Source organism: Arachis duranensis, chromosome 7, assembly GCF_000817695.3.
Source record: "Arachis duranensis cultivar V14167 chromosome 7, aradu.V14167.gnm2.J7QH, whole genome shotgun sequence".
Taxonomy (NCBI): Eukaryota; Viridiplantae; Streptophyta; class Magnoliopsida; order Fabales; family Fabaceae; genus Arachis; species Arachis duranensis.
The window spans coordinates 55,594,404-55,607,758 of record NC_029778.3 but is presented as its reverse complement, the minus strand read 5'-3'; the positions used below and the strand labels follow the sequence as shown (position 1 = coordinate 55,607,758).

Genomic DNA, 13,355 nt, shown 5'->3' with positions numbered 1-13,355 from the left:
TGAATGAAACTAGGGATATTAATGTCGTGACACTTATAAAATTTTTCAACCTATACTTAGATATATGAGAAAAGGACAAATAGGTCATTGATTTTTTGATATTTTGATATGCGAATATTTAAATCTTTGAAGATTTCAAAATATATTTAAGTTTCTGATCTTTTCAAAACCTAAACATATCGATTCTTCAGGTTCATTTGAGTCTGTCAGACTTCGTGGAAAAATCAAACGTGATTTTTGTTGTACTTTTAAAGAGGTCAGAAACTTAAATGTATTTTTAAATTTTTAGGGATTTAAATGTTCGCAAACTAAAAAATCAGGATTTGATTTGTCTTTTTCTCTAGATATTAATTTGGTCTATTTTAGTAAGTGTAAAATAGTTGGTATTTTCTATTTTCTATTAATATTACTCCCTTAACCATCTTCTGTATTTTAGGGTTTTTTATGGTAAACCAATAAAAATGTTTTCAAATAATAAAATTGCTAACAAATGATACAATAAAAATTTACTAACAACAAAAATATTTTGCCCAAAAAAAAATTACTTGTAAAATAATTCTCAAAAGAATTTTAGAGGTTTAATGTTAATACATTTTTTTCATAAATATTATTAGAAAAATACAATTTTTATTCTTAAAAGTTAATAATGTTATGCTAAGTAAAAATTTTTGTGATTACTTTTGTTAATGGAAAAGAAATATTTTTAAGAAATGAAAAAAATCTAAAAATAGATCCTTTAATCTCTAATCATAATCTCAATCTTATACCACCGTCACCTCAATCTCCAAATCTTTACTGTTAACATTTAAATGGTTTCTCACCCCAATTACCACCACGATCACTGTCATTGTCGTTGCCACTACCACTACCACCACCACCATTACCATCAGCGTCACCTCCTTCACTAACACATTTGTTAACATTCAAATGCTTTCTCATTCCAATTACTACAATAGATTACTGTCATTGTCGTTACCACTACCATCACTGTCACATCCTTCACTAATGCATTTGTTTTCCTTTTCGACCACAATTTTTTTCGTTTTCTCTGAGTTATTTCAGACAAAAATTTGAGGTGTTCAAGAAAATTGAACGTGCATTTTTATGACTGAAACCCTAAACCAAGCATACCTTTAGTTATTCTCTAAGTTAGTCAAATTTGTGCACAAGATTTAATCACTTGATAGCAACTCGGATGGATGGAGTGTTTTAGAGTATTATATTTGATGCTTATAAGATTTAGAATTGAAATTTATATTAGAATTAATAAATGAAATGAAATTAATTTCACTTTAAAAAGACAATATTATTTTGATAAAAAATTAATAAATTTTTGTCACTTATATAATTATATTAATTAAATAATTAAAAATAATATTAAATTTAAATTAAATTGAGATCAAATACTAGAGTAACAAATTATATATTTAGTTTTAAATTATTATTTANCCTCTCTAACTTGGTAGCCCTCTCACGGCGACAACTTGAGCGGCAGTGGCGGAGAGCTCTCTGTTCCAGTCTTCTGTGCCTCTCTCCTTGCTGCTTTTGTGCACTGTTCTCCTCTGTGCAAACCCGTTCCAACCTAGCCGCATTTTAAGAACTTAACAAGAATGAAAAACCCGACCGGGGTTCGCTGCGCGGAGAACGAAGAACTGGCGTCATACATGGCGAACAAGTGGAAGGAAATGGCGGATCAGCCGAAAGGGATTTCAGATAACATAGAGATGACCCTCTCTAAGGCTCACTTTAACGTATGTAACTCTAAAATCCCAATTCGAACCATCAAAGATTTCTCTCAGGTCAAGTACGTATTTTAAAATCCCAATCCTTCTCTATGCCGCGCTTTATTTTTCTTTTCCACCTCTCCGAAAAGTTTAATCTGATAGAAAAAAAAAGCAACATGGATGATTATATTTCTAGCGGGGTTTGGTCTGTGTTAAAAGTGCTTAGTTTATTCGTCTGTCTCTTTCTCTCATTGATGTGTTTGTAGATTGATATAATGTTGCCTTTTATAATGTACAAATCTCATGTTCCTTGTGCTTTTGTGATTGTGTAACAGGGGTGTGGGGAAAATGATCTTGAAGCTCATGCAGGGATTTTTTGGGACTGGTGCAGGAGGTTCTGAATCAGAAGACTTGAAGAGAAAGGGTGCGTGTGGATAGGTGGTGCTATGCAGTTTTCTTATTTTCTGTCACCTTGAGTAGGCTCTACATATTTCGGTCCATTGTTCTATTCTTCATCTTTTCCTTTTTTATTCAACTTTATAGGAAAGAAAAATAGAGGAATGAAGCGCTATGTGCCTCAGAGGAACTCTGTGGCATATGCTCTGTTGATAACCCTTTACAGGTACATGTGCTTCAATTACTGATGCATTTTTGAAACCTTAACCACATTTAACATCATGGTATAATTTGTCTTATTTTGAAGTTTTATTCTTGTTTTAATAGGAGGACTGTAAGTGGAGAAGAATTTATGCGAAAACAAGAACTTATTGATGCTGCTGAAGCTAGTGGTCTATCTCGAGTGCCAATTGCGTATGTTCAATATAGATTCTTCTCTGTCCAATTAGACTAATGTCTTAGTGTACTAAAATCTATGTAACTTTTGACTGACATATTGAATGTTCAGGCCAGAAAAAGGGAAGGGAAAACCTGGACGATTTGGAAGTTCTCCTCGCGATTGGTATAGTGGATGGAACTGTATGAAGACTTTGATAGATAAGGGATTAGTTGTAAAATCAAGTTGTCCAGCAAAGTATGTTTTTTCTATTGTGCATCTTGTCTTTGACTAGGAGATATTAGTTTTGGACGTAAACCTTTTTCCTAAATATTTTATGTCATATTTAACATATTGAAATCAACTGGTTAAGGTAGCCTCATTATTTTGAATGTGTAGTTAACTGCTTGATAAAGTTAGATTTTGTGGCGCTGAGCATGTTTGTCCCTTCATCTACTTCTATTTCTTAAACAATTGACCGTGGCATATGTTATGCTTAGAAATATTTTTAGGCATTTATTTTGGTAATACATTACCCTTTGAACAATGTGGCTGTAATTTGTTTAAGCATGCATTGCCTATCAGAGCTAAGATACATATACCATATAGTTTATAGTTTAAGAGAGACAAAGTTTTATTTTTAATTTAATTTTATCCTTTTTTCTTCAAGACCAGCAAATTTCAAAATGTTTCCTTTTTAGTCATTTTACTTGACTATGGTGGTGGTCTTCAAATTCTGCATCTTTGTGAAGATGATTATGTTTTGTTTTCAGATACATGCTAACTGAAGAAGGTAAGGCAGCAGCATGTGATTGTCTTTCAAGGTCTGGAATGGCAGAATGTCAAGGAAAGTCTGTTTCTGTTGATACTCCATCTAATATGTCAGATAGGGAAGTCAATGGTGATGATTTGGAATCAGAAGTTATGTCACCATTGACACAACAAAAGAAGCCAATGGATGTTCCTCTTGAATCTCTTTTGAAGGTATTTTTCCTCCTATTTTGAATTCTTTTTGCTTCTGTTGTTGCTTTTTATTCATATATTTGTTCGTTTGAAAAGTGTTGAAATGATGCTTGCATCTGATTTTTGTGTTACACAAAATGATTTGTTGTTCATGTCGTCTTGTATGAATTTATCAAAACTGCAATTGGATCATTTGGTTGTAGCTACAAGCCTACAACTAGCTTTTTCATTGCGAGACGTAAGCCAAAATGACATTATAATTTTTGGATCCTCTAAAGTAAGGATTTGGATTCTCTAAATTTTAAATTTCACTTTAGAATGTAAAGTGTAATCTCTCACCATTTATAGGTGGGGTCAAAAGAAAATATCAGAGAAAAACTATCTAAGGGGGAGAGATCACACTTTACCTTCTCAAGTGAAAATTCAAAATTTAGAAGATCTAAATTCCTAAAGTAAAGAGGGTTGTAAAAGTCACAGAACAGCCACCATTGGGTCATTTGGTTAAACACACTTCTAATGGAAGTTACTTATTCAATAGTTATCTGTTCTCTTTATATCTTTACAACTCTCTTCACTTTTGAAGATCTAATTCCATATTTTCTTCTTACTCCCCTCAGATACGTCCCGCATCTAATTCCATATTTTCCATGAAGTTCAAGCACAAAGATTGCATGATTTAATTCATTTGCTATGTGTCACTCACTCACTTGCAGTTTGTTCCTCTTTCACCTGATAATTTGACATGTAGTATTTCCCCGATTATTTATGGAATCTTCTTTTATAGTTCACACGCATGGGTTTCTCAAAGGAACAAATTGTTAGTTCTTTTGCTGAAGTTTCCAGAAGCCATCCAAATGAAGATGTCTCATCTTTGTGGCCGGCTGTTTTGTGTCATCTACGAGAGGAGCAAATCTATGGTTCACATCCAAAGTCTTTGACAGCTATAAATGATTGCCATGATACTAGTGCTAATACTGTTCTATCTGGTATTTCTTTGTCCCTGGCATTTAGTAATGGCACAAATCACTGATGAAATCCATATCTCAGCATGCTGTCATTGATGGTCAGGTTCCAAAGACCTCATTGGAAACAAGAGCAGAACTGCAAGTTCAGCCTGCAATGACCATGTGCCAAATTTCTCTTCTGATATTCCATCTTTCCCCTTGAGAGCTTGCCCATCAGCTGTACGGTTTGTTCCATTTGCCAAATTTTTTATCGTTTAATTCTTTTGACATTCTGCATAATTTTTAATGAGCATAAATCCTTAATGAGATTGCGATACTATGCCAAGAATATCACTTATGGAAAGGGGGATGATCATAAGTACAGACATTGTTTCGATTGCATGAGTGGTACAATATATTATCTAAGCATCATGTAATATTCCTTTAACTTAAAACAGCATTACACTTTATTTTTGGGTACATTTAGTCATCACTCATCTGTTTAAAAGAGGTGCTACGAAATTGCTGATATAGCAATAAGGTGGGTCAAATATAATTTTATTCTAGGATAGTAGGATTTAACATTCTCCTTGACTCCTCCATTACATCCAATATAGTTGTTAAAATTGATAAAGTAAAGTAATAAATAAACCTATATGTGCTGTTTGCAGAACTTGATAACATGGGAGAAGGCTTTCCTTGTTTATGGAATTTGAGGTTTTCGATATTTTTATTAAATAAAAATTCCCAGAGGCTTACAAAGTCTAGGAACATCAGTATGCAGCTGCAAACACCTATTGGCTTTTGTACATCGTACTACCAGTCTTAAACTGTTCTTCAAGTTTCTCAGTCTTGCCAATGTTGAATCTTTTCTCACTCACTCAGTTAAAAATTTATAACATTTTTATACTTTCATTTTCTAGTTTTATGCTTTGAATGACATTTGACATGCTCATCGTTGTGAAAGGCAGACCTAACAGCCTTGTGTTAACCTCATGAACTCCTAGCCCTGATCGATGTAAATGGTCTTTTCTAAGCTATGATCATGTGATCTCCTTGTTATCGGATTTTGAATTTTGAATGCTGTAAATAAAATAAAAAGAAATAAAAAATGATAAGATTCTCAATGAAAAGAAGGTATGCTTTACACTGATAATTTTATTGTTTTATACCTATGGCTATATAGCTAATGTGTATGGCATGTGCAGTTTATTATGTTGATGTATACAGCTAAAGTGATGGGCATAGGTGAAATTACTAAAGAGATTTAGATAATCAGATGTTAATTTTTTTGGGTGGCAAACAAAAAAGATGACTCTGACATTATTTGGGTCTGTAGCTGAACCCACTTTGTGGGATATTGCTTAATAGTTATTCTAGATATTGTAGTTTGCTATGATTTTTGCTGTCTTCAAAATGTGTCTAAGAATTGGTATTTGTTTTGATGAAAACATTAGGTTGATTCTGTGCAAATGCCAAGGAAGGATGAGCTGTCATCAAAGATGACCAGTTTAAGTGTTCCACCCTTGAGCTTTGGTGAGAAATTTGAGGAGGTATATCAAGTGATTTTAATATTGGATGATCGGGAGCAATTTGCCACTCAAGGGTTAGTAACATATGTAAAGTTACCCTTTCCAATCAGGATACTATATTATATACCTGATTTAGTATTCTCTTTAGACATTGTCACGTAACTATAATTATCATATTTGTGGCAATCTTGTACTTTCTTGTTGCTAATGACTTCAAATAAATAACATTGTACTTTTTAGATCTCGATCTAGGAAAATTATTGAGGAAATTCGGATCCAATTCAAAATCCAAATAGAGGTGAGTTTGATGTCTTTACCTGTAGTTCATATTGCTTCTGAGGAAAAAATTGGTGTATTGTTTTAATTTTTAAGTTTGCAATTTTAATTGTGTCATTTTATTGTGCTGTGGTGCTGGTGCATAAGATACCAGAGTCTTGCCACTATAGAAGCTTCATCATGAAGTATTTTTGTGTTGCACTAGTTGTAAAGGAGATTGTAGGGTGGTGGGGAGAGAAGAGGGTTGGTTTGGTACGGTTGGGAGAAAAAGAGAGGGGCATTTTTGTTCTACAGACGGGTGGAGTGTAGTTAAGATAAACGTCATGGAAGGTTGGTGTGATTTGCCCTAAAATCAATAGTTGGAAAGGAGTTGAAAATCCTAGTTTCCATAGGTTCTTTTGCTTCTTTCCACAATCCAAGACCTTTGAACTTTTTAAGCAAAAATTGAAACAAATCCATAGCCCAAATCCATGATTCTCCAATGATACCATAAGTTTTATCCAAAGGGATCTAAAATGATGAGACTTCATTTCAGAATCTAAGGTAGTAAGGTGCATGTAATACACATATTAGGGATAAAGCAATGAGAGAGGCCTTTGCTGTTGAAGCTTACAATTAGTGTTTATTCTATTAAGTACTATAGTTAGTGATGAACTATGTCAATCTTGATAGTCCTGTAAAGTTAAATCTGTATTAGCGTTCGTCAAGGATATATATACAACCATGATCAGATTAGAAGTTAAATAATTTTGTTGCTTCTAATTCATCATATCATGTACCTGTGGTATGCTACCATGATCCCATCAGGCCATTACCATTATTTTGTTTTTTATTAATGGAAATTGGGAACTCAAGTCTAGTTTTTTCAACTAATTATGTCATTTCAAACAAATTAGGTGTTATTTGTGTTTTCTTGTTGGACTTGAATGACCCATACATTTACATATTGAATTCACTCTATTTAGAAGATTGAAAAAAAAATATCATGTTCAAATTGGTTCATCCAGGTACGACGATTGCCTGTTGGAGATGGGATCTGGATAGCACGTCATAAAATTCTTAAGACTGAATATGTATTGGATTTTATTGTTGAGAGGAAAAACATTGATGATTTGCGCAGTTCAATCAGGGATAACCGCTACAAGGATCAAAAACTAAGGCTTCTGGTAATTATTCCTTCTTTCATGGTCAGAATTGTTTATACATGTATAATTGTATAGTCACTGAATAATGTGTCTGTTGCTGTCGCTGTTGCTGTCGCTGTTGCTGTCGCTGTTGCTGTCACTAATAGTTTTTGATATATTTTGATATTTATACTAACATAGCTTGCCAATCCCCACATAATGTTTCATTCCAATTGCACATTGATAGAGGTGTGGATTGAAGAAGCTGATATATTTAGTGGAAGGTGACCCAAATTCTTCCGAAGCTGCTGAATGCATAAAAACTGCGTAAGTATGGTTTCTATGTTAAATTAATGTGTTTGGTAATGCAGGGGCTAGAAACCAAGTTCAGTGTTATTTATCTACTTCTCTCATCATTTCCTGCAGTGTTATGGCTTATTAACTGTCAGTTTTGTCTACCTCTGTCTGCTTTTTTCTTGTCTATGATAATTGAAAGTATTAGTTCTTGACAAGATTTTGATTGCACAGCATTTTATTATTTGTAACGGATTGGATGGTAATCTTATTGATTGTTAACGAGCTGGTTGAAATGAGGTCTTGTTACCAGTTAGTTATGGGATGCTAACGTTTGCTTTAGCTGAGGTTACTTTGTCTTGCTGTTGATAATCAAGGGTGCTTCAAACTCGAGAAAAGTTGCAAGCATGTAAAATTTCTGTTTGTGCGAAAATTATTCACCATTTCAGACCTTTTCAATCTGCCATTTGCAGCTGTTTTACAACAGAGATTCTGGAGGGATTTGATGTGCAGAGGACGAGTGGTTTAGGTGATACTCTCAGGAAGTATGCTTATCTTACCCAAGCAATTTCTCAATGTTACAAGTCAAGAGTTTTTGAAGGCCATGTTGTAGGTTTTGCACCATGTCCTCCTTTCGATGAATTTATTAAACAGTGTCAAGACTCTGGAAAAATGACAGTTAGTGATGTATTTGCCATCCAACTTATGCAGGTATTAACCATCTCAAAAATTAATTTTGTTTTGTTTTCTAATGGCTGTTTATTTTGTCTAACTGTTGTATCTGTGATCTTTTGAGTATCCTTTTAATTTATGAAATGTTGCTCTAGTGAACCATGAGACTGAGGAAGATATGAGTAGGGGAAGAAGAGGGATTTGGAACCTTGGCCTTCTACCATGGAGGTGGGAAGCCAGGAAAACATATGAGTTCGCATGAGGTATTAGGAAGAAGGGGAACGGGAGCGGTATCTAAGAGTGGTATATAGGAAGTCTTTGACAGCCTTGGTTATATATATTTCTTTCCCGTAGGTATATATGCATAACTCACCTAGTGGGAAAATGCTTTTTATTGATGTCTTGATAAATAGATGAATAGATGAATAACACAAGACAGAGGATTAGAGTTCCTCTATACATTAACAACAGAACCACCGAAAAGTGTTATCTGTAAAGTATTGCATAGGTATAAAATTGGGATCTGCATAAAATTGTCTGGTTTAGCTATTTCTTCACTCGTGTTCGTGTAACAAGCTATGAAGCATGATCGCTGACACAACACAGGATACACAAACACGAATTTGAATTTTTGGAGACACGGTGACACGATATATATAAAATATAAAGTATTTTTTAAATAAATCATAACAATATCTTGATATTCTATTAATATTAAAGCACAAATTAATTTTTTTAAAATGTTTTTAATCTCTTTCAATTATGTAATTGATAAATAATAATATATATGATATCTAAACTCATTTCAAGAATATAGATTAAGAATAGTATTAGACACGCGGACAAGTGATAGTATTTAGATGTGTTTAGAGGTTTTTGGAGAAGTATTTTTTATTTTTTATTAAGACAGTTACGCACAGAAGACACACATGTCAAAGGAGCGTCGTCTCCGAAATGTGTTTGACACGCAAACATAGCAACTTAACAAAGTGTCTTGTGCTTTACAGGTAATAAGTTTACCAGTTTGCACATTGGTTTAACACCTCCCAATACTCCTCCAATTCTGTGTACATGATGAAAGCAAAATGGCATAAAGACACATTTTGGAGAGATATACCAAATTTTTACAATGACGAGATAGAAATGACATATATGTTATATATTTTCATTTTAAATTTCCAATATTTATTACTTTTGAGGCTCTGCCTAAAATCTTAGTATTTTATATATAATTCATTGTGTCAATAGTTGATATTGTTGCTAAAGTTCATTTGACAAATTTGTAAAATATAATTTTGACACTTTTTTTAAACTGTATTTGTACTGTCCAAGCTGAAGTGCTTTTGAACTAAAAAAGAAAAAGTATTTGGTCAAATGTGGATAATGTATGATGTGCATCATTTGTGTGTCTATTTTAGACAGTAACGTGTGTCAAACACACGGATGCACCATGCTCTCTTGGTTTACAAGCAATTATAAGAAACCACAAGCTCTTCAATTTGGTTCAGTTTTGCGATCCTCTAGTTTAACATAATTTACTTCAAAAAAATATAATTAGAAATTCCTAGATGTTCAGGTGCTGATTGACAGCCGTAATTTATCTGAGCAATACATTTTCTCATGCTTGTTTCTCACAAAGAAATGCAATTTCTTTTTAAGTTGGATGAGTAGTTATTGGTCCTACCCATTTCATCCAATGTACTTAATAGATGCTCTTTATTTTGACATCTGGAAAATTATAAATGCAGGTTCCACAGGTTACAGAGGAGGTTGCCATGGCGGTTTTAGATTTGTACCCCACACTTTTATCTCTTGCTCATGGCTACTCACTACTCGTGAGTCATTTACTTCCTCTCTAGAAACAACTCATCTGATTAGTGTGTTACAAATTATATTCTCTCCTATAGTCTTAATAATATGGCTACTTTTTCTTTCGTTTTTTATTCTTTATCATCAAACTACACCGTCCCCATTTTTTTTTTGAAATTCATTGTTGTGGTTAGGACGGTAATTCTTGTGCCCAAGAGGACATGCTTCGAGCACGGAGTAACAATGCAATCCCTGCGGCTGCTAGCAGGAACATTTTCCAGTTTATTTGGGGTAGCTGATTTGCATTCCTCCTGGAGTTGGATTTTTTAACCCCTTACCATGTAAATTCAGTAAGGAATGGTGAACAAGTTTTTTCTTCTTACAACTTTGGTATTGGTAGCATCGTAATATAGTATGTGTATATAAGGGAAATTAGGCGTATTTTTTAACCATAATTAGCAAGATAATATAAGGCGTCCTTTTCCGTTGATAAGGTGCAAAGGTCACTAGTTAAGTACCATTGAATTTCTCACGTAATAGAATTTATTGATTTAATGATGCTTAATCTGAGTGCACTTTAGAGGGAGGCCTTTGTTCGAATGGAAAAGCTTAGATCTAGTAACTAAAAAACTAGCAAGACCTATTTACTTAGTATATCATACAGGATTACACTTTGCATATTCTGAGTCAACAACTGATAACATTTCACAGCCAAACATTGCTACTAAGGAAAATACATAAATGAACTTATGAATGAATCCATCCATCCCTCTGGCGTTGCCTTTATGTCTGGAAGACATCTGGAGAAAAGCAACCATGGCTTTCTGAAGGTGGATTTTGTCCTAAATGAAATTTCAAAATGTGAATCTCTTAAACCTATTAATATATAAATCATCTCAAGGTTTTGTGTATTAGACAATATATTAAACGCCACACATCTTAGGATGATTTATGCAAGGAACTCTTTCAAGAAATGCATGTAAATTGTCTCAGGACATTGAGCTTTTCAACTTGTATATAACTTATTCCAAGGTAGTATGAGTTACTCTTTTTTGACCTAAATCACTAGGGATAGCAATATTTACGTGCAAAAAATAACAACCCTAGAACGATTAACGTGCAAATCTTACCCCACAATACTCTAGCACGATTTGCGTGCAAAAACATAAAGCTTAAAATTTTGGGACGATTTATGAAGACAAAAGAGCCTATAAATAAACGAGTATGATGTATAACAAGCCATAGATGAATTGATAGTTTTGAAGGGGATGATTCAGAGTGTGTTTTTGTTAATTCATCATCGAAAAAAATTAATGAAAACACAAGGGTTTAACGTTCTCTAGTAAAAAGCAAATTGGAGTGGTTGTAAATTCTTCAACGAGTTTATTGGATTTACAAAATAGTATATTACAGAAATTAGGAAAGTGCGGCGAAAAAACATATAAAGCAATTACTTTTTCGAATTTCTGTCTCACTCAGGCAAGGTTATGTTAAGTTTGGAAAGTATGAGATGCTAGGCGATGATGACAAGTGAGTTATATTTCAAAGTCAATCAAGATTTTCAGATTTGAGGGCTATGGAGCTTTTTTTTTGAAAGAAGAATCAAGTTCAACACACGCAGTGGAGCATGCAAAGAGATATTACATGAAAATTAGCAACTCCTATGTCATCTCCGACATAGCCATCAACAACATGAGTTAACTTTTGTACTAATCTCTAGAGCAATAAAACGACCTGGCCACACAATCTACCACATCTATTGTCTTATTCTGGAAAATAAGTTCATTTCTACACAACCAGATATTCCATATAATTGAGAAGAATTTCACTAACCATGTTTTTCGCATGTCTTTTCGTAAAGGTATCATCCTCCAACTCTCAAAGTGTTCTTTTATGGAACCTCGGATGCTCCAAACACGACCCACATGACTAATCCATGCGCACCACACCTGCCAAGTATACTCACACGTAACAAATAAATGTTGTACAAATTCAATTTCCTTGCTACACATAACGTAGACATTATCCCTTCGTTCAATGATGCCCAATCTGCTCAGGTGATCCTTTGTATTCACTCGGCCTACAAGCACAAACCAAGTAAACAACTCTATTCGGGGGAGAACAAGTCCTTTCCAGATTTCATTTGTGAATTTATAGCTAAGGATATTGTCCGTCAGAGTCTGTACCTGCAAAACCTGCACAAATGAGTTGATGTAGAGGGTAGCTCAGGTGGATTTGCTCCGAACCCACCAACTGGCGTGATAGAAGGGGGTTCTAGTGCCATTCCAACTAGTCATGAGGTTACTGCCCATATTTCATCTCCATCATTTGTAGCAGATCTGCCCGTTTAGGCAAATAATGTAGACGACTTGAGTGATGTGCGTATCTTCAGGGAGCTTACAGCTGCAATGCGAGCAGCACCTGTATTGGATGGTGCACCGAAATTCATGGAGGTCAGAGATAGGAATCCACTTGCTGAGGCTATAGGCGACGAAACCAGGCATACGACACAGTGAAATTATCAATACAATCATTAGGTGGAAGTTCACCAAATAACTCTTCAAACCACACCCACGTAGGCTTTTTTTCCCTTCCATCAACTGCTCAAAGTCGTTGAGACATCCACTAACTGAAAATCCATCAACAGAGATACGGTTAAATGATGAAATGAAACTAGTATCACCTTTGTGATACGATATCACCTTAATGAAAAACTAATAAATTTTGTCACTTGTATAATTATGTTAATAAAATAATAAAAAATATAAAATTTTAATTGAATTAAAACTAAGAATTGGACGGACAAGTTTCATTTTCAAATTCAAATCACTATTTATGACAAATAATCCTACAAATGTCTAAAATAAAATTAAAATTGAAACTAGTATTGAAAATGCTCTAATATTATTATCCTTTGAAATTCCTATGCAATAATATATCTTTCTCACAAAAATTCTTATATAAATTTTAGATATATCTTTCTATCATAATATTTATGCAATACCAAATTTATCAGTATTTATTATTGTTAATAACTTGACTCACAACTCAGTCTGACTCAATAATAAATAAAGTCCAACTTGTAGAGTTTGAACATATTCTATCGGTACACCCGACCTCATAAGATAGACTTAATATGCAGAATCTAACTACTCCTATAAATATGCTCATATATTTAAATATGAGATCTCAACAACTCTTAAATAATAAAAAAAAAAGAATAATCACCCATCAAAATAGGTGGA

At 33.8% G+C, this 13,355-nt stretch overlaps 1 protein-coding gene across 3 annotated transcripts; it reads left to right on the top strand.

The window, feature by feature from the left end:
• The first annotated feature begins 1,455 nt into the window (after positions 1-1,455).
• Positions 1,456-10,675, top strand: LOC107459126 (crossover junction endonuclease MUS81). 3 transcript variants are annotated; one of them, XM_016077339.3, is made up of 15 exons: positions 1,456-1,804; positions 2,060-2,148; positions 2,268-2,346; positions 2,448-2,534; positions 2,629-2,754; positions 3,270-3,480; positions 4,244-4,445; positions 4,528-4,643; positions 5,861-6,009; positions 6,176-6,233; positions 7,219-7,377; positions 7,583-7,662; positions 8,103-8,340; positions 10,050-10,136; positions 10,305-10,675. In XM_016077339.3, the coding sequence occupies exons 1-15, from the start codon at positions 1,611-1,613 to the stop codon at positions 10,407-10,409; spliced, it is 1,980 nt and encodes a 659-aa protein (XP_015932825.1). In that variant the 5' UTR covers positions 1,456-1,610; the 3' UTR covers positions 10,410-10,675. The 3 variants fall into 3 exon arrangements, with proteins under 3 accessions (XP_015932825.1, XP_020983622.1, XP_020983624.1); XM_021127963.2 differs by having other exon boundaries at positions 1,660-1,799; XM_021127965.2 differs by having other exon boundaries at positions 1,765-1,804; positions 2,060-2,162.
• Positions 10,676-13,355: the final 2,680 nt, after the last annotated feature.